A 23651-nucleotide genomic window follows, 5' to 3' on the forward strand; every position below is an offset into this window, starting at 1 on the left:
CTGTGAGGAGGTTGGGACACATATGAAGATTACATACCGGCGCCAAGCTGGATGACTCGAATTTGTCACTGCTAATCTGAAAATGACCATGCACGGCTATTGACTTGCAGAAGCCCGCATTCCAGAACTCACGACTTCAGCAAGAGCGAACAAGCGGAAGTCCAAGTAGACGCGAATAGCCGTGTCGACCCTTCTGCCTGGAAAGCGGACGGTGGGTGCCTTGAAGGTATCTAAAGCTTGCTAGGCAAGAGCCAAGATGCCGGGTTATCATTCGATGCATTGATCACACCTGGACTACATTCAGTATCAAGAATTTGATGCCATTCCAGGCAGACCTTCCTCGGGATGTTTAAACCATTTTCCAACATATCACGATGTCGTGCTCGGCTCTGAGGGTCCAAAATGAAGAGAGTGTCGACAACTGTGTCGGTACGGTGGGAACTGAAGTGATCCTGCAAATTGCCGTTGATACCCAAAGAGAAGAGGTCGGGCATTAAACACGGCGAAGCAGAAACAGATGGGATAATCAAGACAACAGCAGGACTGTAGTGAGTGGCACATCATGTCTCCATGTTTTCATACAGCCTGCCTATCCCATCATGCCGGGATATTGTCGAGATCGTTACGCATTTTCCTCTTTTTTCTTCTGCTTGCTTTTTTCCCCCTCCCTTTGCGCTTAATTTCTTGTTCTCATCGGCGCAGAGCAACCACCCACCAGCCCCCTCTCTTCACTCCCGTCATTCGGGTCATTGCCCAAACTGTACCCTCCTTCAAGGAGGAGCAACCTCAAACTCGTCTACCCACCACACCCCTTTGGAGAGTGAAGCCTCATGTAACAATAAACCGTTCACCCGTTAATTCCCAACATTGAAACTTGCAAAGACAGCCCGAAACCTGCAGGCTTACTCCAAAAGATTTATAGCAGCGATTTGCTCATCCGCGTGAAGATCATCGCTGGATTCCGGGACTGGACAAAATCCCTTCAAGTTTCTCACTTTCGGCCTTCTGTCTGCTTTTTCGGTCGCCTCATCTCTTGGAGGGTTGAATATGAGCACTCGCATGAGGTGATTCTCGGAAGTGTCGTGGGATTATCGATCATCACCTTAGCGCAAGGGTTTAGGTTGTGGTTGACCACGATCCACTATCTGGAGCATCTCCCCCAGGCTCCCCCACAACGGGATCAACAACAGAGGACGGGATCCACCAGTCTCCAGCACACAATCCACGAGTCCACGAGGCACACCCTGTCATACAGTAGCGTACTGTACGGTACGATACCCGAACAACGCCCAGCCGTGGTATCTTTCGGCATCGACTCATCGAAGCGGACATGAGGTTCAGCCTCGACTCTTTTGTCAGCGTCAATAACAGAAGTCACAAGAGGGACTGAAAAGTAGACGGAGATCAGAGAAATTCCAGCGGAGCTGTGTCCGGAACGATCGAGATAAGCGAAATCGCTGGTAATGTCAGCCCTGCTGTTGTCCGGTCACTTACCGTCCCGGCAAGCTGCTTTTTTCCGGAGCACCGTTGGTAACGCCATTTCTGCATTATCGATACAAGTGTGAGTGTTTTAGGCGGGCGGTGTTTCTGTGTCAACCACTCGCACACACACAATCACTCACCCCCCCCTCCAACCCCCTCCCTTCTTTTCCATCTGAGGTGTCGCCGGTTCTGGGATTCCCGCCCCAGCTCAGACAGACCTGGATGGCAGCCTGAGAGGGGCGGATTGTGTTACACTAGGAAATATTCAAGCACCCAGCTACACAGCAGGCAGGAACGCACCCCTCCAGTCCCGTCAGGCCTGTCCTCAGTCGGACCAAAGTGTCAGAGGCACAGAGGCTACCTAACACCCCCGCAGTCAATAAAACTCGTCGCTGCCCACTCAGCCACGTTCCTCCATTACATTTTTTTCCTAATATTTCCCGTTGCTTAGCAGTTCTCTCCGCGACATCCCCTCCTTGGATTTCTACCGGGCATAATCCACCGCGACGAAACACCACAGTCGGCTCTTTTAAAGCAAACACTGCACTTAACAACAGCAAGCGCTTGATGGAACATCAGACGAAACGGCCCTAACTCCATCCCAGATTCCCGACGCTTCAAGTCTCCACTTCATTCACCCTTGCTGTTCCTGTCCTGCACCAATTGGTTATCGCTTCAGGACCACCCCCGCTCTTAGGTTCGTGCGTTTCGTCCCAACTCACTGTGTCATTTGATGTTGTCGTTGGGGTCGGCATCCACTGCGCGAGCATAAGCTAACCTCGCTGTCCCTACATTAGCGACTGGATATCCTGACTGCGGCCCGCCTCCGCCTTGAGGCTTAGTTGCCTTGGTCCATCTCCCCGAGTGGCCTAAATACCGACTCTCGAGCTGTTGCTCGTTCCCAATGAGTTCGACCCGTTCAAGAATTGCGTCTGTGGAAGACGCCGACGACGACGGAAATATCATTCAGGGAACCTCCCGCTACGCTGCCTCTGTTGGCTCCAAGGACAACTCGAGCTCCGGCCGACCACGAAAAGAGCACAAGAAGTCAGACTCGTCACCCATAGTGACGAACGGCCAACCTGACTCCGACTCGACGCGACAGCCCCGCAGAAGTGAATCGTTCAAGACACCGCGAAGAGAGCGCGAGAAATCGACACACGGCACCAAAAGATCAAACATGTCGTCCTCACGCCCCGTTCCACGACATGCCAACACCGCTGGTGATCTTCCCAGACGGGGAGAGTCCCAGAGGACCGGAAGAGATAACGAGGCTTCCTATTACGGCGTGAGCCCTACTATGACAACATCCTCCTCTCGACCACCTCGCCCTCAGACGTCCGCTCCCCGGCCCGGTAGTTATTACGGGACGGGCCCAACACGACCACCTCCGCCTTCTGCTCGCTATACTGCGCCTGGGCCCCCGCTTCATCCTCCGCAATTCATGCCTCCATCCTATCCAACTGGTCCGCCAACATGGGCTGGACCGGGATCCATGCAGCCATTCCCGACCCCAACGCCTGGCTCGCTGAGTCGACAGCCTACGGACTACTTCTCTGCACAACCCGTCGATCCACGCCTGGATGCCCAACTCGCTGCTCTTAGCCTTGGAACTAGCCCGAGCCGCCCCCGAACCGCCATGGCTTATCGTACCTCCCGCGCCCTTGAATATGGGGAGGCAGATTTCGACGAAGAGCCCGAGAAACCGATGCCGCGACCCTCTCTCTCTCACAGGAAGCCGTCGAGGGACGAAGATGCCCGAAGAATGCCTCCTCCGGTCAGGTCTTCTACTGCTCACCCGTCCGCCACCCCGCACAGGCCACCGCCAGCACCGGCAACACCAGGCAGACGAGCTTCACGATATGCCGACGAAGACCAGGCGGCGGGTGCGTTGTTCGCCCTTTCGCCAACTCCTTACGAATATCAGGCCCCTGCTCCTGCCCCAAGCCGAGCGCGTTCCAAGTCAAGACCAAGGCACCAGCGGCGACCCAGTGTCAGCGCGGGAACATACGAAGACCCGGATTCTAGGATGGAAGTAGCCACTCGCCATAACCGGCGGCACTCGTATTATGGAGCAGTACTACAACCAAGTGCTGCCCGTGGGAACGGGTACGAGGAGAAAATCCGGCAAGCCGCTCAGTACCAGACCGAGACCATTGGTGGTGATACGATGCCGCTTACGGCTGAAAGTCTCCGCAGGGCCCAAAGAAACGGCGGAAGCAGTCGTTCCACAAAGAGCTCGGAAGAGAGTCGTGATGAGAGCGATTACAGGCACTCGGCATCAACACGCACCACGCGGTCAAGTGGCATGCCGCCTGAGGACGTCACCATTCGGGTGATGAAGGGCAGGGGTGCCGTACTCGAAGTAAACGGAGCAAAGCTAAAGTGCTCTAATGGAGCCGAGATCAACATCTCAAGAAACGCCATCACCTCTGGACGAAACGGGAGCGAGAAGGCATACCATGATTACGAAGAAGACTTTGATGAGCGCCAGCCTCGGTACATTGAGGATGGACGTCAGCAGCATTATGAAGAACGTCGTCCTCGGGCTGAGCGATCTCAGACCAGGGCTCGCGCGGCCTCGCGGGCGAGGTCACGCCCAAGATCGATGCATTACGCCGGTCGCGATGTCGATGGCACCGATTACGACTACATCCCGGCCTATCCTGAGTACCCACAGGATCCTCCGACGTATCGCTACTGATAGATGACTGGGTCATGTACGAAGCTTACGACTGATGTTTTCTCATGTTTTGGATCTGATGAATATGAGATAATGAGACGATGAAATGACGATGATAAAGAGAAAAGAAGAACGAGCAAGAACACGACTATGTATCATGTTTTATGAATTTCCTTTTTGTTTAGCGATGGCAAATTTTTCCCTCTTATTTTTTATATTTTTTTTTGGCATAATACCTTCTTCAACTTGCTCCTCAGTTTGGATCTATGTACTGCGATTTCTTCTTTTCTTGGTTGGCGGTTTTTAGTCTTGCTGGAAGTCACTGTCTGATGGAACCTGGGAAAAGCTTTGGAGACACGATACCCATTATCTGGCATGGCAAATAAAATCTTTTAAGCACGACATTACCATTTCTGAATTTTCTCCCTGTGTTTTCGACTCTGCTTGATGATCAAAATCTCGGTTCACTTCTGGTTCGTTAAGGAAGGACTAGTGGTGGTGGTGGTGGTGGTGGCAGATCTCAAGATAATATCAAAACAGATGAACAGTTTGCATGGGATCGGACAGGCGGCGGCCGGCTAGAAATACCTATCTACACTCCTACATTCTTATTACTGTGGTCGCTTGCCTCATCCCACATCATATCGAAGTATTATATCCTTCTCTTGTTGATCCATTACCTATGGTCAATATTACCACTCCGACAGCTCCCACGGCCATCATTGTCGATCACCCATATGAAGACGTTTCTCGGGTTCTTAAACAGTTCTATTGACTCCTCACTAAGCAGTTGTGATTATCTTTCCAGTGTCCTTGCCACCCCCTCCCATTGTGTGTTGATGATTTGCTATCATGCCAACACACACCAACACTGCTACCTGGAGGACGAGTGTGTGTTCATTGCCGAATTCGTGACTTCTTAACAGAGGCTCTCCATCAAGTGTTCAATATTCTCACTTTGACCAGAGAGATAATAGGTGCAAACTCTGAGCCAGCTTCGAATATAGCTGGTTAGATCTTCAATAGCTCTGAGCTTTTTGAGTGTCTTCAAGTTCAACATGGAACGGATTCAGGAACACGTTGAACCGTGTAAGTGATCGCGATAAGAGCCCAGTGCCAAAACTCTTTCATCCCAACTGTACGGCAGTGGCACCAACTCCACAATGTGGATGCTCCACTTTAACACAGTTCGGTTGAAAGCTGAAACACTGAAACTGCCAAGCCTTTGGCTGTTCACCCCACGAAGTTCTTGGGATACCTGTAACGACGTCATAGCATTTCATGTTTACAAGCCGTGAACGCGGTGACAGCCGGTAATTATGAAACAGAAGTCACGGCAACGAAGCGGGAAAGATGAATCATGATTCGCAAAACGAACGGGAGAGAATTGGAAAGATGATGGATGGCACGGATGGGTGGGCTGTTCTGCCAAACCTGCCAGACGTGCCTGCCTGCCTTTTGCGTGGTCCCCAGCCAACCGAATTCAAGTTTACGACCTGACGATCACCGGGCAGCCAACCAGGAGGCCGTTCAGTCAACGAACAGAACTGAGCCACCCCTGCCCTGGCCCAGTTGCCCAGCCCCGGTCCTTTCCCAGCCCCCCAGTTTCTGGGTGAACAACATTCTCAGGTCCCCCCCAAGCGCCAAAACACTGCCCAGAGAGACAGACTTGAACGCTTACGGCTACGCCAACGCCTGCAGCACGTCGACCTGCATTCTTCCCCAAAGCAACCTCCACCGCTTCGCAGTCCTGCAAGCATTTGGACCTTTCTTCCATCGAACCCTTCCATTCCAGCAGCTGGACCTCTTCAGAAGCTAGCTTCACCGCACGCATTAGCTACACAGCGCGTTAAACCCATCACACCGATCGACTAAAGCTCACCTTCTCTTCAGCTTGGCTGGTTGGCCAGCTCTTCACCCAAGTTTGGGCTTCCGTCCCTGCCACCAAACGGCGGACGCCAAACCGCAACCATGGCACCCGTACTTCGCGCCCTCATGGCCCGTCGCCTTGTCGTGAGCGGCAAAGACATCGCAGCTCTCGGTCCTCTGGCAGCGCGCGCCATCCTTCTCGCCCGCGATGACGACAACAAAGAGAAGGACCGTCCCGACCCAGAGCAGGGACTCGTGCACCCGCAGGAGATCAACAACAACGCCATGTTCGCGCTCTTCGGCATTCTTGGCGCCGCCATCGTCATCGGTGCCGTCTGGTTCTTCTTCTGGGCCAAGAACGGTGGCTTCTACTTCAGGGAGGACGATTGGGATGACTACAAGTCGACAGTGCTGCGCCGCAAGGGTCCCAACGGCACCATTTATTCGAATGCCACCCCCAGCACCATTCTCGGCGGCGGCAGCGTGTACAAGGATTACGACGGCATGACGGAGATGGACAACACCACAGTCGTATCCGGCACTACGGGCATCACAGGCATCACGGGCGGCGTGTCCGACATCTACGGGCGCGAGAAGCGGCGCAAGAAGCGCGAGCAAAAGGAGCGCGATAAGGAACGCCGGCGCGAGGAGAAGGCACGCGAGAAGGAAGAGAAGAAGCGGAGCAAGCGCAAGGTCGGCGCCGATGGCATCATGGTCGATGAGGAGGCCGAGGCCATGGCCCAGGAACAGCTGCGCAACTACCGGTCCGAGAAACCCGCCCGCGTTGGTGGCATCAACGTCGCTAGCGAGGCGAGCGAGTGGGACGGCTCGACTAACCCCAGCTGGAGCGGTGTGGGTACTTCGACTGTTGATAGCGGCAGCACCGTCACGGAGGGGTTGATCCAGCACCAGGAGAAGCGCGAGCGGAGCCCTAGCAAGAAGGAACGGGATGAGGAGCGCGCAGCCAGGAAGGAGGCGGAGCGTAGGGAGAGACGCGAGCAGCGTGAGCGTGAGCGTGAGCGTGAGCGTGAGCGTGAGCGTGATCGCGAGCTTGGCCGTGACCGTGACCGTGACCGTAACCCTGATAGAGAGCGCGAGAAAGAGAAGAAGACGGGCGGCATCCGCAAGGTGTACTCGACAGCCGACAAGAACGCCAGCCGCGAAGCCGAGCGGTTGCGGGCCGAGGCGCGCCGTCTGCGGGAACGGGATCGTGCGGCTGCAGCGGCCGGGCAGCGTGAGCGCGAACAGCGCTCGTCGAAACGGGACTTTAGCTGGCAGCACGGAGTGGACGACGAATCTTCCATTGCGCTGCGCCGCATCGACGAGCGGGGCGAGAGTGTCCTGGATGATGTCCAAGAGCACGAGGAGGGTGTTGTCGCCACGGGCAGCGGCGGCAATGGGAAGTACGCACGGGTGAACAACAACGACTATGACGAGCTCGACGAAGTCCCGCCGCTGCGTACATCACGCGCCTTGGTCCCGTCGAGCTACACGGGAACGGAGAGCGACTTGATGACGGAGAGCGAGGTCAGCGGCCACAAGGTCTACAAGCACCCGGTTCACATCCCCGTCAGCGGCGCGGAGAGCTCGGTGGGAAGCGAGGTGTCATATGCGGAGGAGAGGAGGAAGAAGAGAAACGGTGCTGGATACAGGAAGCATCATCGTAGGGACGGTGATGGGGATAGCAGCGTTGGCGGTTACTAAAAGGACGCATGACTATGGTAGGAGTTTTGATGATCATGACGACGATTGGAAACGAGAGAGACCGATGGATGGAAAGCAATGTATCACACTCATGACGGGTCTGATACATGAGATGGTGAGCGGAAGAAGAGAGATATAATGTCTGCACGAGTTCTCGACGAACAAAAACCACTTCTTTGTCGTTTTTTCTTTGCCTCATAAATACCTAGCTCGGGCACAAGCAGGCGGGCGTTCTTTTCCTTATGTTTTCTATACTCGGAGCAAATAACTGTTTGATATATTTCAAACGTAGCTAGCTGATGTAAATGAGAATTCACAAGTAATGTAAGAAAAAAAAGAAAAGAAAAAAGAAAGAAAAACTTCCTTGCCTTCTGATGTTCCAAGCGGACAGCATGTTTAAGAGTGAAAATGTTATTACATAAGATACGTCCGGGGCGCACGGAGGGTCTCGGAGATGCTCCGGATGCGCCGGGTGACTGACGGAGATCCAGGGGTCCCGTCCGGAAGAGCACCCCGGAAAGCCATTTCGGGCAGTTTCATTCAACTTTGAAGTCTCGTCAATTTGCATGTGAGAAGCAGCTCGAGCAGCAATAATGCAGTGCTGATTTCCGCGATCCCAGGAAAACGTAAGGATGACGACACTGGCTTGAAAGCGAGCGGAATCCCCTGGTCGATCTCTATATCAGTGGTCGTTAATTGATAGGTAACCCTTTGCTAGTACGGTGTCGAAGTCGTCACGGTGGTTAACTTTTGCGCCGAGGTTCGATGTTTTCACTTCAGTTTCGAGCCACGCGCCATGAAGTATTCGAAGGCGTTGTTGACTTGAAGACCGATGCATTGTTTAGACATATAAGAATGGCTATTACGGGCATTCTATCCCATCTGTAATCTCCGGCATGATCGTCAAAGAACCTTGAAGCCTAGATAGCCGTCAACTGCGCCATTCGAAACGGTGCTGCGGCCAGCAGGACCCTTGGTGTGCCCCATCATGTCCCACGTACTGTAACATTGTTCCTAGAATAGTCTGCTGTTGTTATGCGCTGCTGTCACGCTGTGAAGGATCGGAGAAGCTAAGGTAAGTAATGTTTACTGATCAAGGTATGGGTTCCTCCTTTGGTCAAGATTCTTGATGCTTCTTCCTCTGGCCGATAGAAAAGTTGTGATGTAGATCTAGGTAGGCCAGACTCCCACTGTAAGAATTTCATGGTTGACGGAACCACTGCAGTGTTGTAGGGCGGAGGGGTTTCCACCTCAGCAATCCAACGTTCCGTCGTTCCTGTCGTGAGCGTCATCTGGGCTCTCCGCCACTTGTTGAAACTCTGCGGCCCACTTTCAGACGAAATAGGCAGGATCCTTTCCCCGCCACCTGATACTGCATTAACTTGGGCTACTGCTCAAATGGCTTGATTCAGTTAGTGTCCAAACAGAGATTCTCTGTAATCATGGTGTCGTCCAAGCATGCTGACCTTCAGGGACCAAGAAAAGCACGCTTCCCCATGCACTGGGCACTTCGCTAGACGCTGGGCGCTCTGAGCGTTGGCCTTGCCCGGACCATCCATCATCTTGTCTTTCTTCCCTCTTATCCTATCACCTCATGACCTCTGATCGTACCTCTGCTGCAGTAAACTGTCTCACCTCTCACCTCTTCTTCTAATTATTTTCATCGCCTCACATCGCTAGGCCGAGCATCCTCCCGAGGCATTGCCCATTTGACTGGTTTCGGTTGCCCACCTCATCGCGCGCTAACATCAATCAACACAAGCCGCCATCCGCCCTGGGCTCCCAAGACCGTAGCCCCCCAGCTCTGCCTGCTTGGTGACCTGCAACCATCCAGGTCGTCCTGTACGGTGCTGAGCCCTCCACTCGTCCACCTAACAAGGTCAGGTTTCCCTTCGCCGGCTCTCGTTTCGGATCGAACGCACCACTGCGACTGCGAGGATAGTCTGCCTAGCTTGCGCTGCCAACTAAGACGGATATCCACCTACCCACAGCGATAACCACCATAAGCCAAACCGACGCCCAACTCGCCTTCTTCTCCGCATCCAAGACGCTTCAGGTTTTGCCGACAACAACCCAACCATCCCCGACGTTCCTTTTTCACCCTGCATCTTCCCTCGACTCGAACGTTTGCCCCAGCTGCTTCGTCTCCCGTCGCTGGTTGCGATCGCGTTCAACCTCCCACCCACTCTTTGAATATCTGCCGGGCTTGCCATTGTCGTGGAAGCGCCGTGAGGATCAACGAACGACCAGGCAGTCACGGATGCTCAAGGCTTGGCGGTGACGCCAACGTCAGTCGGCCGTTGTCCGAATACTCAGCGTAGAGTAGACGACCAACTCCAACACTTCTTGTTCGAGAGACGACGACCATACGACGGACCTCTCGTTCCCAACACATTTAGACCGCCGTCTTCATGATAATAATGCCAGATTACTCTCCCGGGATGAACGGCATCATCATCGGTCTGTTATCGTCCTTCGGGTCGGCGATACTGATCGGTTGCTTCTTCCTTATCTTCTACTTCTTCCGCTACACAACATCAGGGCGCATCTTCCTCGACCGCATTGGTCGACCGGGCGAATACGATGACGAACAACAGTTCTTGCGGGAGGAGACCGAGGCCCTCGAGACGATGGATGATATGCAACGGACAGAATACTTGAGGGCAAAAGGTAAGGACGGCGGCTGTTAGCTATCTATCGGCTTTTTGTCACATCCGGAGAAGTGTTGCTAATGCGGTTTGTGTCTTTAGCCTTTATCGCTGCCAACCCACCCGAGTCCCTGCAGACAGACATCTCGCTTTCCCAATATCTTGCCATACAGGAGAAGGGGGTGGCGGCCTGGGAGTTTGAGCCGGAGCTAGAAATCGCCAACTGCTTTGTCGAGGCCCGCACCGAGATCGAGTTCTTCGATTCTGAATGCACCGTCATGAGCAACCTGCCGGTACCGAAGCAGAATGAGGTTTACTACTGGGAGGCCAAGATTTACGATAAGCCGGACAACACGTTGATCAGCATAGGAATGGCTACCAAGCCGTATCCTCTGTTCAGGCTTCCTGGTTCGTACACATCAGTCGCTGTTTTCCACGGATGTAATGACTAACCAGCCTTCCAGGCTTTCACAAGTACTCTGTCGCGTATCTATCCAACGGAACCCGTCGCTACAACCAACCCTTCAACGCTACTTCTTACGGTCCTCAAGTCGTTCAAGGCGATGTTATTGGTGTCGGTTACCGCCCCCGAAGTGGCACGGTTTTCTTTACTCGAAACGGAAAGAAGTTGGAGGATGTGGTACACGGCCTGAAGTCGCAAAACTTCTTCCCCTCGATCGGCGCGAACGGACCCTGCATTGTTCATGTCAACTTTGGTCAAGCTGGCTTTGTCTTCATCGAAGCCAATGTTAAAAAGTGGGGTCTCGCTCCCATGACTGGGTCGCTCGCACCGCCACCGCCATATGGTTCGGAGCAAGGGAGCATTCTCCTCGAGGCCGGCACCAAGGATGGGTTCACCAGCACAGTTGGGCGTGGTCGCGGGTATAGCCATCCCGTACAGACTTATTCTAGGCAAGGATTGGCTGGAGCCGACTCTGGTCATAACCGCACACGATCAGGCAACTTCCGAATGTTCCCACCGACGAGCCCCGGACCCGTTCGCAGCCCGACAGATATCTCGCTTGCTCATTTGGTACCCACTGAGGATGCAGGCGAACCTAGCAGTAGCGCTGCAGCGTTGGTCAATCAAGATGGGCAGCCTATAAGTGGTGGTGGATTCCTCAATCCGGATCAGCCACCTCCCGAGTATACCAGCCCTGCCAACTCTCGACCGGGAAGCAGGAGGAACAGCTCTGATAGCGAAAACACTCCTCTCATCCAACTCAGTGGCAGGAGTCGAGGTGCCTCGTCGGCCACAACAAGGCCAATTCCGAGCGGTGGAAGCAACACCAGGCCAAGGGCAGGTTCTCATAGGCCGTCGAGCCCCCCAATTCCGAGCTATCAGGATGCCGTTCGACAAGGCGCTGGACGTGATAGGAGTGACAGCACAAGAAGTGCAAGGGACTCAAGCTAAACGGCTGAAAACCGGGATGGGAGGAAAGCCCACACAATGCGCGCTGGTGCCGCAGCAACTCATCACAAGGCACAGGTGCCCATTATCATGAGCGTCCCTTGGACAGGGATAGGGACTGAGACGGAGGAAATAACATATCCTGGAACAAGGAACCAGAAAGCATACCGCTCATCATTACAGACAAGGCAGACGAGACGAGACACACTCAAGCAAGGGAAACTAGCGCCGGCAAAGGAAGTTGGCTCTCAACCTTGTATCATCGGTCTATAAAAAAGGGTATCCAGACACAGACAAAAGTCACTTGAGTGCGGGATGCATGGAGGTCATTGTCATGGTGAGTAAGTGAAAAACGAGCGATCAATCAACACACAAACAGATAGGCATGTAGGAGTCAAGGTGTTACAGGTTGCCTTTCTTTCCTTCCTTTTTCCTTTCTTTTCTGTTTTCCTTTTCTCATCATCAACCAGCACATTGGGAGGTTTGCAAATTTGCACTTACTTCATTCAAATCGGTGGTAGAGGTAGTCAGTGTCAGCCATTCAGGGTGATTAGGCCAAGGGGGTTGGTTGCATGGAGCATTTAGCGATAGTGATGGCTTTTTCCAAACTAAAATTCGGACCTCACTCATCTCATCTATGCTTTTTAAGTTGGTTTAGGTGTTGAATGGGTTGGAAGGTTGGCTATCGGATGGACGCATGAATGGAGAGATGGACGGGGTTGATTCCTTTTTTTTTTTTCGTGATCTTTGTTTTTTTACTACCTTGGCCATTGATGAGGTGGTTATACCAGAACACAACACAACTGCTCGCGAGATATACCGCCGCCGCCGCTCAAATACGTACGTAACCTACACTCAAGAAGCATCTATATCATTGGTCATACGACTCGACTATTTGGGTGTCTTTGTCGAAATCTATATTGGCAAAAGTAGGGAGTGAGTATGTAAGTTCGTAATATCGACGGCTATCATTCGTCCCATTATCAGGTATAGATTGGTCTAAGAGAATCGGATGCGATGTGAGAGAGCTGTTTACCTCTGCTTCCAACTTTACGTCATACCTAATTAGCAGAATAAATACCTAACCCACGTCCGCTGCCTTTGGGGTATCTCGTAAAACAAATCTAAAGAAACGGTGAAGTATGTAGACAGGTAGATACCTACACATAAAGTCAGTAGCTGCTACACGTCGGTGTGAGAGACTGGCCTTCCTGGCCCTGCGAGACTATAACTCTAGTGTCTAGAAACTCACTCTAAATGCTAGAAATGACCACAGCCTTACCTATCTTAGTGAAAAGGAAAGGAACTTGATGAACCTTCTGATTCTCCTAACCTAGAGGTAGGCAGGAATACAACAGTAAGAGATTCCTGTCGGGCGTTTTACATTTTGAAGTGCCAATACTTCTATTATTAGCACGAACCTGCTCCAGTTTCTGCGCATGAACAACGGGTTTTTTCTCTGAGCATCAGCTGCATGCATGCAGTCTACCTGCGCACTGCTGAGTTTTTTGTTCATATGCAAGCTTTGTAGCTTTTGTCCATTTTGTTTATGTGTGGAAGACTCCGGTAACCTCAAGATAGTATAACGTGGACGTGAGCCAGACGGTGACATAAGGTAGCAACTGTAGCCATGCTCATCGACCGACCGTATCCCGTTCATTCCATCTTGTTATGTTTATGTTGTCCGCGTTCTGTCCGTCCCACTGACTCTCCTTACCTACCTAACATATTCACATCAAGTCTGATGAAACTATCTAGAGTACCTAGTGCGTGTGAGTTTGGAGTTTGATTGACTCGTGCGAAAGACACGAGGGGGCCATGCATGTATGTATATACATGTCATGATAAAAATGATGCCCGCTCAGTATTGTGTATATCTCACATAAAGATATGGTAGCAAGTAGGTGCACACATTCATTCCAGCAGCATATGACGAAAACTTCCAGCTGAATTTCCGAATAAGGCGATAGTAGGCACAGTTGTGACAAAACCGATGAGAGAGAGAGAGGTTCTGTGATCTAACCGTGGTGAGGTGTTTGCTGTTGTCTGAATGCTTTGAATACTTAGACTTATATGAACACAGAGATGTAGTGAAATAAACGACAGGAACCTCGGAACTTGGAACTTGGGACTTGGGACTTTGGACGCAAACTTACCTGAGAATAAGCAGGGCCTTTGTAGTTCGTACTTACCCCATGTGTATTTTTATGACAGTTACCATGACAGTTACGATATCCGTTCAGTTCACAATAGTACCTCTACTAACGCTTTCACTTGTGCAATATGAGAAATAAGGTAGAGTATCAATGTAGTGTAACACCACTGCACATCCGACGAAGAACATCATCCAACATAGATGTAGATGTAGATATGTACCTAGTGTATAATGAAGCAGATGACTGGATAGGAAAGCAGTAATCTAACCTAGAGAAATTATTAACCCTACCCTCTTCATGTCCGCCGCCCGAAACGCCAAACGTACACTCTTCTGGTGGAAAGCAAGCAAACAAAGCAAGTTTTTGGAAACCTAAACTCAGTTGAGCCGAGCTGAGCTGGGGCTTGATTCTCTTCATGACTTTGTCTCTCTTATCCTCCCTCTTTGCCGTACATATCTCATAAGGGATCAAATATCAAATAGCCCCCGCATCCAAACTTTTACTCGTTAAAAAGAGAGAGAGGGCCAAAACAGAAGAAAAAAAATATTGAGCTACAGGCTTGACCGCCCTATCACGCTATCCGATCGAAGAAGCTATTAAATATCCTGCCTACCGTCAAATTGAACTTAAGAGGACGCGGCAGCAAAGCGCTTAGCTCTAGCCTCCAGCTTGGCCTTTTCCGCTGGGTCAAGAGCAGCAGCAGGCTTTTTCTGTTGCTGCTGTTGCTGCTGCTTGGGTTGCTGGTTCCCTTGTTGCCTGCCGTTGTTGTTTTGACTTTGTCCACCACGGCCCCCGCCATTGTTGTTGTTGTTGTTGTTGTTGTTACCGCCCCTATTCCTCCCGTGTCTGTTCCTTCCACCACCTTGTCTCTGGTTATTACCGCCCTTGTTCTCTTGAGAAGGACTAGCAGCAGTCTTCTGAACCTTAGCTGCCCTCTCACCACCGGCGACTTCCTCCTCACCACCTTCCTCCTTGCCGCCACGGCCACGCTTGCGCGGCCTGTCGGGCAAAGCGCTGTCGATAGCTGACACCTGGTCATTAGCCAGGCCGAAGCGGGCGGCGCGCGCAGCCTTCACGGCTTCCTCCGACTTCTCGTCTTTTGTGATGCCGAAGCGGGCGGCGCGGGCGGCGCGCTTCTCGGCTTCAGACTTGGCGTCGGTGGGCGGGAGGTGTTGGGAGAAAAGAGGCTCGGCGGGCTTCTCCTCTTCTTTGGGCTCTTCGTTGGCAGTAGCGGTAGCGGTGTCGGTGGCAGTGTCCTTGGCGGCCTCCTCGGTGGATGCGGCGGCGGGCTCTTCTGTGCTGGCAGTAGCGGGGGCGGCAGCTTCTGTTGTCTTGTTCTCCTCGGATTCTACTGGGGCCTTGCGCTCTGACTCTGTAGTGGTCTCAGCGGCGGTGGGCTTCTCCTCTGTGTTCTCGGTGGCGGCAGCCTTCTTGTCGCCGGCGGGGAAGTCATCATCCTCGTAGTCAATTTCATCCTCGGCCTCGCCGTCCTTCTTGGTGGTGGCTGAATTCAAAGTGAAATGTTAGTGACTGGTGTTCCCCCGAATGTAATGATGACGTTGGTGGCAAGGTGAGTTGTGGGTGAATTGCGCGTTGGAAGCGGTCCAGGTTACACAGAACCACCAGCTCCTCAAATGATGGGCATTGGCCAAACGCCAATGGCATGGTAGCGATCGTGGGGTCTAAGTGTGAAAGCTTGAAACGCGTGCGTGATGGCAGGGCGACGTGACAGACTTTGTTCTCGTAGCCAGGGAGAGGGACAATGATCATCGAATCGGGGAAACTGACCAGCTGGGGCATCGGTGGGCTTCGCCTGCTTGTTGTCGTGCTCCTGAAGACGAGCGATCAAATCGGCCTTGTTACCGGTCTGGGGCAAGGAGCGCTCATTGAGAAGCTTCTTGAGCTCGGGGACCTTCATGCTGTTGTAGTCCGACATTGTGGATTGCTGGTCGGCGGCGCCGTTTGCACCTGTGGTTGATAGCTAAGAGTATTTTCTGAAATGCAGTTGACGGTTATGACGGTCAATGGGCTGAGTCGCGGGTATAGGTGATGGTTGCGATAACAGAAGAAGAAAGTATGTTGTGGTTGAGCTGCTCGTTGTAAAGGAGAGAAGGGAGAAGTGGAAGACGGAAGTGGAAGTGGAATTACGTGGTTGTTGTCGGGGTGGGTACAACAAACACACAGGCTTGGTGGTTTCTTTGACGTTGTGTTCTTGCAGGCGCAGGGCAGGCAAGGCAGGGAAACTTGTCAAAAGAAATGGGGTCCTAGACCTCAGCTGGACCTGGTCACTGCTGGTGCTGGCCCTTGCTGCCGTGGCGTGGACGCTGCCCGCCTGGGTTGTGGGTGGATTTCCATTGGCCGGGGCCCTTCCTCGCTTGGCATCATCCGTCCGCCCCCCTGACAGCTGGAGCGCCGAAACGTTGCCGCTGCCGGACCCTGCTTCACCACCAAGCATAAGTGGATAGGGAACGGAGAGCTGCGCGCACCATCCTATTGTCATAGTCCGCTTCAGCAACTTGTTTGCTATTGTCGCCTTTTTCTATAGGGGTTCTATTATCGGATGACAACGAAAAGTGGTTTAGGTATGGGATGAAAGACAACACCTCGACGATTCTGACAGCACTTTATCAAGAAAAACAATAGCAATGTATCTTTAGCAGATACAGTGTACCTACGCATAACGTAAGCTGTTCCTACTTGGTGAAGCCATAGTGAACACCCTAGCACGTGCTGAAGCAATCAACAGGAACAGGAGCAGTTTGCAAACTCAAAACACCAAAATAGCATAATGGTATTTCTACTTTATGTCGATGACCCCATTCCCGCTACTCCAACTCTATCCTAGTAATTCTCTACAATCAAATACCACCAGCACCAGCACCAGCAGCCACCCCTCCCCTCGCTCTATGCGCCGCCACCCCTGTCTTCCTCCGTCTAACAAAGTTTTGATTCCTCAAGTTCTCCGCCGTCAACCGGTCCCTCGTGACCACCTTATCAAAATGCTCGTGTCCAACACTGATCACCTTGATCACGTTTCCAAGCCCCACCGCCACACTCGCGGTGCCTAGTCTCACCATGGGTCCCAGCTCTGACACCAGCAAGTTATCATACATGCTGGTATCCTGCTCCTCCTCGTCGTCTACTTGTTGATCAAGCGGCTGGGTCTCGATCCCTTTCGTCCTGGCACTTTCGAGATTGTTGAAGGCCCAGGCCTGCCATGTCGCCGTGCCTATGTCGGGAGTTGTGGAGTCAGTGGAATCAGCTGTGCTGTTGTTTGTTGTTGCTGCTGCTCCTCCACGTCGTCGCAAACCACTTCCGACTCCGACTCCTGATGACATCGCCTGGAAGCTTCTACGCCGTAACGACGACGATGATGCCACAGGTACCCGTCTGACACCTACGATACCTCCGTTGGGGAGTATCTCCCAGCGACCTGGGTTCTCGATCCGCTTCTTCACTTCCTTCTCCTCATCCCATGGCTGACGAGGCGCTTCGGGCACATGGTCCTTGGGATGATGCACGGGGTCGGCCTCGTCTGCTCGGTGGAAGGTCTGAATCACGAGATCGCCCGTCTCTGAGCTGATGTAGCACAGCGACAGTGGCGGCAGCCCGTGCTGCGGAGCCCCACGAGAGGAGAGTAGAAGCTTCAGTGACCGTGGCTCCATGGGTTCGGTGTTGAAGGTCTGGATGACAGCCGAGGATTCGAGATCGACCAGGTCGACAGAGCGGGATCTGCAGATGAGATACATGGACAGGTCAGGTGCAGGGACGATGGAGTGAATGTCCTTTGCCTCGCCTGTCGTGATCTTTGCTTCCTTGGAAATCCACCCGCCAGGTTGCTGCCTCACTACGTGGATGCAGCTCTTACGTGAAAGTGTCAAGATGGAAAGCGATTGGCTGAGTTGATTTTGAGAGGCTAATTCATGAAGTTGTCAGAAAATGTTCTGTTTCCAAAAATAAAATAAAAAATAATAAAAATAATAAAAATGAAAGTGCTAGACTTACTGAGCTCTGCAAATGGCAGCGCCATGGAAAAAGGAGTCTTGCAGATGGTAAACTCCTTAGATGCCCCGTCCTCAAGGTCCAGCTCAAGCATCGTGCCGTTCTTCCTCACGATGACAAGAGACGGCGAATCCAAAGGTTTGTTCGCGTAGTTGAAAAACACGGCTTCGGGCTTGTGACCACCTAGGTCAACCTCGAGCGACAATCCCCACTGTTGTTCATCAGTGTCCCATAGGAAAATCCTCTGCCATGTCAGGAGAGCCAACCACTTTGAGTCGTCATCTATAGCCATGGCCAAGACCGGGAAGGGATTCTCCAGAGGGGTTTCAGAATCGGACATGACGCGGGTTCGCGAGTTCAGGGGTACATCCCAAATCTGTATGTTCCTGTCCAACCCCACGGAAACAAGCTTGTTGCCTGGCGAAACAGCCATCTTGACAACATCAAGGTCATGGCCGTGGCTGAGAGAGCGTACCGACAGCAGAGGCTCGTTATCAGGATGGTCGGGATCACTTGCGTGCTTGCCATTGCCCTGTAGGAGGTAATTGGTAAGAAGTAGAAGCAGAGCCACCAGCGTCAACATGAAGACCAGGAAACGAGGAATCTCGTTGTGGATGAAGTCGTACACGGCCGGCAAGAACATAGGTTCCGGACTATGGGGAATGCGATCGGCGCCCTTTGCCACAAAAATTAGTGGTTCGTACACGCGTGCAACGTAACTGTGCGCCCATGGCTTGACAACATTGATGACTTCTCGCGCAGTTTCATGGTCCTGAAGGCGGAGCCACGACGTGGGGCTTCTGGCTTGATGGATGTCGACCAGGAGTGAGGACTTGCTAATAACAGGTTCTGCAACCCTCCAGGAACTCGTAAATATCCAGTGAACCCACTGACTACCGCTCTCTAGCGCATAGTGAGACTGTGCAAGCAGGATAAACCCAAGGATGACTATGGTACCAGCTACCCGAGTTGATACGGTCACCCCGCTATGGCGAATCCGGCGGATACGATCGAGCAAGCTGGTCTCGTAGATGGCATTGGTTTTCCTCACCGAAGCCTTCTCCAGCTCGTAGAGTTCTCGCTGGCGTACATCCACACTAAGAACCGCGAGGAAGAAGGTCGCGAGGTAGAGGAAGTCGAAGATAATGGCCACTGCAGCAAACGTACAGAACGCAGCAACACCTGGAAACGTGATCCTGGAGAGGCCAAGGAGGATGGCCAGGTTCTGCAACCTGTTGGCGACGGCAACATAAGCGGTCTGGCCGAAGGCCTCTCCTATCCTGTCGCTGATGCTAATGGACGAAGAGGTCATGATGACGGCATTGATCAGCCGGAAAGAGTTCTCCATACTGATAGCCAGAACCACAAGCGGGTAGGCATAGTATGGGACGCGAGACAGGTCGATCTTGAAGATGGCGCAGACGGTGAAGCTGGAGCCGATCGAAGCCGCAATCTGGGCCAGGATAGTAGCCATGAGCCCAAACCTGGACTTGACGGCGCGGAGCTTGGAAAGGCTGAGGAGGAGGTAAAACAGGGTGAGCGAGTAAGCGATGGTCAAGAGAAACCAGTCAGGCCATGACATTGGTCGAAACTGGAACTCGTACAACTGGCTTGCCATGCTCTTGCCGTCATGCGGAATGACGGTGTATTTGTCTTGTACCTGGGCAGCCAGCCTTTCAGCATTTCTAACCCACTGTTGGCCAAGGGGACAGTCCCTGAGATGAATCAAGGTAATAACCAGGGCATCGGCAGCAACAAGTCTCCGTTCCTCGAAACGCTTGCCGCTGAACACAATAGAGTGCCGCAAGGTTACGTTAACCGAAGTTGACTGCGTCTTCTTCTCGTTGACAGTAGAGATGATGTCCTTGTCTGCAACGATATTATCGGCAGAACCACCCCAGTACTGTAGAGGCGAGTGGAAGAACCATGACTGATCCGTCAACCCATTGACAATATGGAAAGCATCCCTTTGGTCCCGAGTCATGTCAACCGTAGGGTCATCAGGCAAGATCCGAGGTGCGTTTGGTCGACGAGGGTTGAAGTCGGTGGTTGGCCCTAGGAGGGTATTCTGCAGTTCCAGAGCTCCCAGCAAAACCTCGCGGTCAAGCGCTTTCATGTAGCTGCCGTGCACCCAAATGGAACGCATGATGACGTCGGGCTCTACGACAGCGCGTTCACTAAGCGGCTGAGCATCAGTCCAGACGTGGTGAGGAAGGTTAGACACCCCACTGGTAACATTGGTGGCGTCTGTCGTGTAGAGAAAAAAGATGGGATAAAGCAGGAGGAAGACGAGTGCTACCGACATGGGTAGCACCGTCTTGACATGGCGGGCAGTCCAGGTTCCATACCGCGAAAAGGCGGTTCGCAGAGGATGGTCTGGAGGAAGCACAGGGGCTTCGGTTGTCCTGCCGAAGGTCAGCATGATTATAGAAGAGTAGATGAGAAAAGAAGAAAAGGAAATACAGGATAACCAACCCTCTTAGCGGGTAGAGCAAATACCACAGCATAATCGCCTGAGCGGCTTAGGTCAGCCCCCTGTAAAAGATGGAGGACTCGTCTGTAATGCAGGCAAGAGACCGATCACATCTCCCAGCAGTCGCGGCGGGTGGCAGATGATAGATATGTTGCCCCTGGCCAAGGAGAGAGAGACAGCTGACTGGAGCGGATGGATAACAACAGGTCGACCTGGTCAACAGGGTCGCAGTCGCATTGGGGAAGGATCCTGCCCGTGATGTCGAAGTGGATGACCGAAGCGGAGGTGGCAAGCGTCTGTAAGGACGGTCTAGAGAAGAGAGAGACCAGGACCTCTAGTTGCCCAGAAATTAGTCTGCGAGGTGTTCGGGGGGGCTTCCCTGTGAGATTCCCTGTCAAGCGGGTCGGCTTCGAACTGATCCCGTAACAGCAACGGCGATGATACCGACCAGTCTGAGTGGTTGCTGTGGCGTCAATAAATTCCCACCAGCAAATGAGATGTAGTGAGTGTAAAGAGTGCTGGGGGTGGTGGTGGGTGACAAAGATGATTCAGTTTCCCCGTCGTGGTTGGAGATAAGTGAGTGGTGCGATCGGTGACTTGTTGCTGCGAGATGCTCGGTGCCGATGCCCGTGCGCGTGCCCTCTAGAGACTTATGTAGTATGATGCTGGCCGAGACTTTCTGCTGGAAACTGCTAGTGTAGCTGCTAAATGGTGAGCTGGCGTTCCCTTTCTGGAGGTGTGAGGAAGCGGATCGATCCCAAAGACAGCCGGTGTATGTGTGTAGTGACTGGGGACACGGGAGTGTGAGTGGTAGTGGTGGCACTTGAGGCCAGTCGATAAAGCGTCGAGAAGATGCCGGTGACCCCAGCGAAGATCAGTGCTGCGCAGTGATGCAGGCAATGCAGGCCCTAGTCCCAACGTAGAGGAGCCCCAACTCTAAAGCGGTTCTAGCGCGGTATAGGGAGAGATGCCCTGGGAGGTATGGGTGGTATGGGGGTGGGTGCCGGACTGATGGAACGTCCTCTGTGAGGTCGTAGTAAGGTTTGGTCACCGGAGTGGGTATGGGGGAAGAAGAGTGAGATGACCTGTGCTGTCCAAGAGGCGGCTGTAAAGAAAGAAAAAGTGACAAAATGATGGAGCAGGGGCCGTGGACCTTTGAGTGAGTGGACTGTGTTGGCGTCGAGGGCTGAAGGTAGTGTACCTATTGCTAAGAAGCAGGTACAGTAGGTATGTAGTGTAGACGGCAGAACCTCGGATCGGACCAGGTCAAGGGACTGAGCGAGGAATTGTAGGTAGTTGAGAGGTTGAGATAGAGAGCTATACGTGGAGATTGTACCTGGAATGGTATCTCGGGGCTACCGATCCTCTATATTCTTTAAATATGCCCGAGGTTGGTGGATGTGTTGACGGGTAGATAGTATAAGGTTATAGATACCGGTAGAAGGAAAAAGGGGAGTGTGGATGGTGGATAACCTTAACGCAACCGTGAGCAAGGGGATTGGGCGTCCTGTCCTTGGAAGCTGCTAGGAATCATGAACAGCCAGGGGGTACAGTATCTTGATCCGCTAGTGTCGCATAATATTCCAAGCTTTGGAGCTGGTCAAAAGAGGAAAACCCGAAGTTGGAAAAACCGTGGGGCACGTCCACTTTTGCGCTGATTTTCTTTGGGGAAAAAAAAATGTTGCGTGCAAAGTGTGCAAAGCGTGGAAAGTGTGAGTGGTGCTTGACGGGAACTTGGCTCGACACCAAAACGACTTGGCAGGGAAAAGATGAACGGTGGTGGCATACGGGGGCATCCGAAGAATCGTCTTCGATCTCCGGGGCAGTGGGCAGTGGGCACCGGGCAGCGGGCAGTGGCAGCCCCGGACTGGAGCCAGGGCAACTCATGGGAAAGGCTCCAAATCCGATCACTTGGTATGCTTGGCTCTCAGGGCAAAAAGCGCATTTGCCAGGGGCCTTCCCGGGCAGTCTCCCACTCGGAGACCGCATCAGAGCCACCGAACGGGGCCGGTGCTGGATACTGAAGAATTCAGCAGAGGGTGCAATCCGCACCGAATCCGGGCCGTAGTGAGCGTGGTGCGGTGCTGTCCGGAGTGTGGTCAAGTCCCGATCTGATGGAGCTCCCGAGAACTCAAAGAGACGGATCCACCACAAGTGAAACAAGCGCAAAGAGATCTCACAACCATTCCACGGTTATGATGTTGTTTGCTCAAATAAGTATTGCGAGACTGATCAAGGTCGTCGTAGGGGTAGCGTTTGCTAGTACGGCCCGGTGATTCTGACTCGACACGGTAACAGGAAGAGGATGAGATCAGACCGGTTGCAATGAAATGGAAGCGAAACAATCGCATTGGAGAAGTGCGGTGCAAGCTGGAGAAGCATCGATGGAGTCTGATTGACCTTGCGTGGGGTACCTGGGCGAGCTGGGTACCCAGCACTTGTGCTCAAGGTGTGTTGTTTGAAACGCACTGTGCCGGGCATCTAGCGCAGGAACGGCAGCGCTTCTGAAGCGGGCATTTTCTTTTTTGCGAACCACGGTGCAAGATGGAATAAAAAGCACACTGAGGGAGTCACGTAGACCAGCCTATTGACGATATGCACTTGGATGAGGGGTTCTTCTCGCTCGAGCTGCAGTGATTGAAACGTGAGCTTTGAAAAGGGAAAGAGGAGCCCGAGCTTTGACTCCAATTGGACTTTTAGATCTTTGGAGATTTGCTTCTCGGCGCGGACCCGGTGTGATCGCCGATGGTGCTAAGCAGAAGCCTACTAAGCCTGAATTGGCCCCATCACCAACCCCCAAGGCACAGGCGCATTACACGTAGGCAAGGTAAATAGTGTACTGTAAGGTAGTGTAATGTGTACGTACAGATGATCCCCTGGAAACCCTCTTCCGAGGATCGATTTGGTGACGGAGAAGAATGGTGGAAATTAACTCGAATTTTAGGAACAGAAATGGTGTTGTTGCGCTCGAATCCAACGAAAATGGAAGAATGAGATGAATGGGAAGAAAAGCGGACGGAAAAAGGCCCGGGAGAAAATCAAAGGACACCGCTGAACAGAATGATGTCAACATGTGGGGTACTTCTCCCCCACCCTCGCAGAGTCGTAACCTAACTGGATTTGATAAGTCTGGGGCCTGAGCCCCCTCCAACGTGTCCATCATCACTGTCATCACAGCCATGCCGCCACCGGCCAACGAAACACCGCCGTCTGTCGTAGAGAA

The 23651-nt window shown here is 52.7% G+C and overlaps 5 protein-coding genes across 5 annotated transcripts; 3 read left to right on the forward strand and 2 right to left on the reverse strand.

Moving 5' to 3' along the window:
• The first annotated feature begins 912 nt into the window (after positions 1 to 912).
• Positions 913 to 4946, forward strand: SMAC4_02545 (uncharacterized protein). The gene is made up of 2 exons (XM_003352063.2): positions 913 to 2179; positions 2280 to 4946. Exon 2 carries the CDS (start codon positions 2387 to 2389, stop codon positions 4184 to 4186), a length of 1800 nt encoding a protein of 599 aa, XP_003352111.1. The 5' UTR covers positions 913 to 2179; positions 2280 to 2386; the 3' UTR covers positions 4187 to 4946.
• Positions 4947 to 5889: 943 nt separating this feature from the next.
• SMAC4_02544 (uncharacterized protein) lies at positions 5890 to 8057 on the forward strand. The gene has a single exon (XM_003352062.2). It carries the CDS (start codon positions 6137 to 6139, stop codon positions 7736 to 7738), a length of 1602 nt encoding a protein of 533 aa, XP_003352110.1. The 5' UTR covers positions 5890 to 6136; the 3' UTR covers positions 7739 to 8057.
• A 658-nt stretch (positions 8058 to 8715) lies between these two features.
• On the forward strand, positions 8716 to 12830 carry SMAC4_02543 (uncharacterized protein). The gene is made up of 3 exons (XM_003352061.3): positions 8716 to 10408; positions 10489 to 10794; positions 10851 to 12830. The coding sequence occupies exons 1-3, from the start codon at positions 10150 to 10152 to the stop codon at positions 11798 to 11800; spliced, it is 1515 nt and encodes a 504-aa protein (XP_003352109.2). The 5' UTR covers positions 8716 to 10149; the 3' UTR covers positions 11801 to 12830.
• A 1367-nt stretch (positions 12831 to 14197) lies between these two features.
• On the reverse strand, positions 14198 to 16222 carry SMAC4_12594 (uncharacterized protein). Its single transcript, XM_003352060.2, has 2 exons — positions 15742 to 16222; positions 14198 to 15457 (listed from the first exon to the last, which is right to left on the reverse strand). The coding sequence occupies exons 1-2, from the start codon at positions 15887 to 15889 to the stop codon at positions 14580 to 14582; spliced, it is 1026 nt and encodes a 341-aa protein (XP_003352108.1). The 5' UTR covers positions 15890 to 16222; the 3' UTR covers positions 14198 to 14579.
• Positions 16223 to 16518: 296 nt separating this feature from the next.
• SMAC4_02542 (uncharacterized protein) lies at positions 16519 to 21572 on the reverse strand. The gene is made up of 4 exons (XM_066089795.1): positions 20431 to 21572; positions 17959 to 20360; positions 16704 to 17869; positions 16519 to 16640 (listed from the first exon to the last, which is right to left on the reverse strand). The coding sequence occupies exons 1-3, from the start codon at positions 20460 to 20462 to the stop codon at positions 16812 to 16814; spliced, it is 3492 nt and encodes a 1163-aa protein (XP_065946196.1). The 5' UTR covers positions 20463 to 21572; the 3' UTR covers positions 16519 to 16640; positions 16704 to 16811.
• Positions 21573 to 23651: the final 2079 nt, after the last annotated feature.

This window comes from Sordaria macrospora, chromosome 2 (genome assembly GCF_033870435.1).
Source record: "Sordaria macrospora chromosome 2, complete sequence".
NCBI lineage: Eukaryota > Fungi > Ascomycota > Sordariomycetes > Sordariales > Sordariaceae > Sordaria > Sordaria macrospora.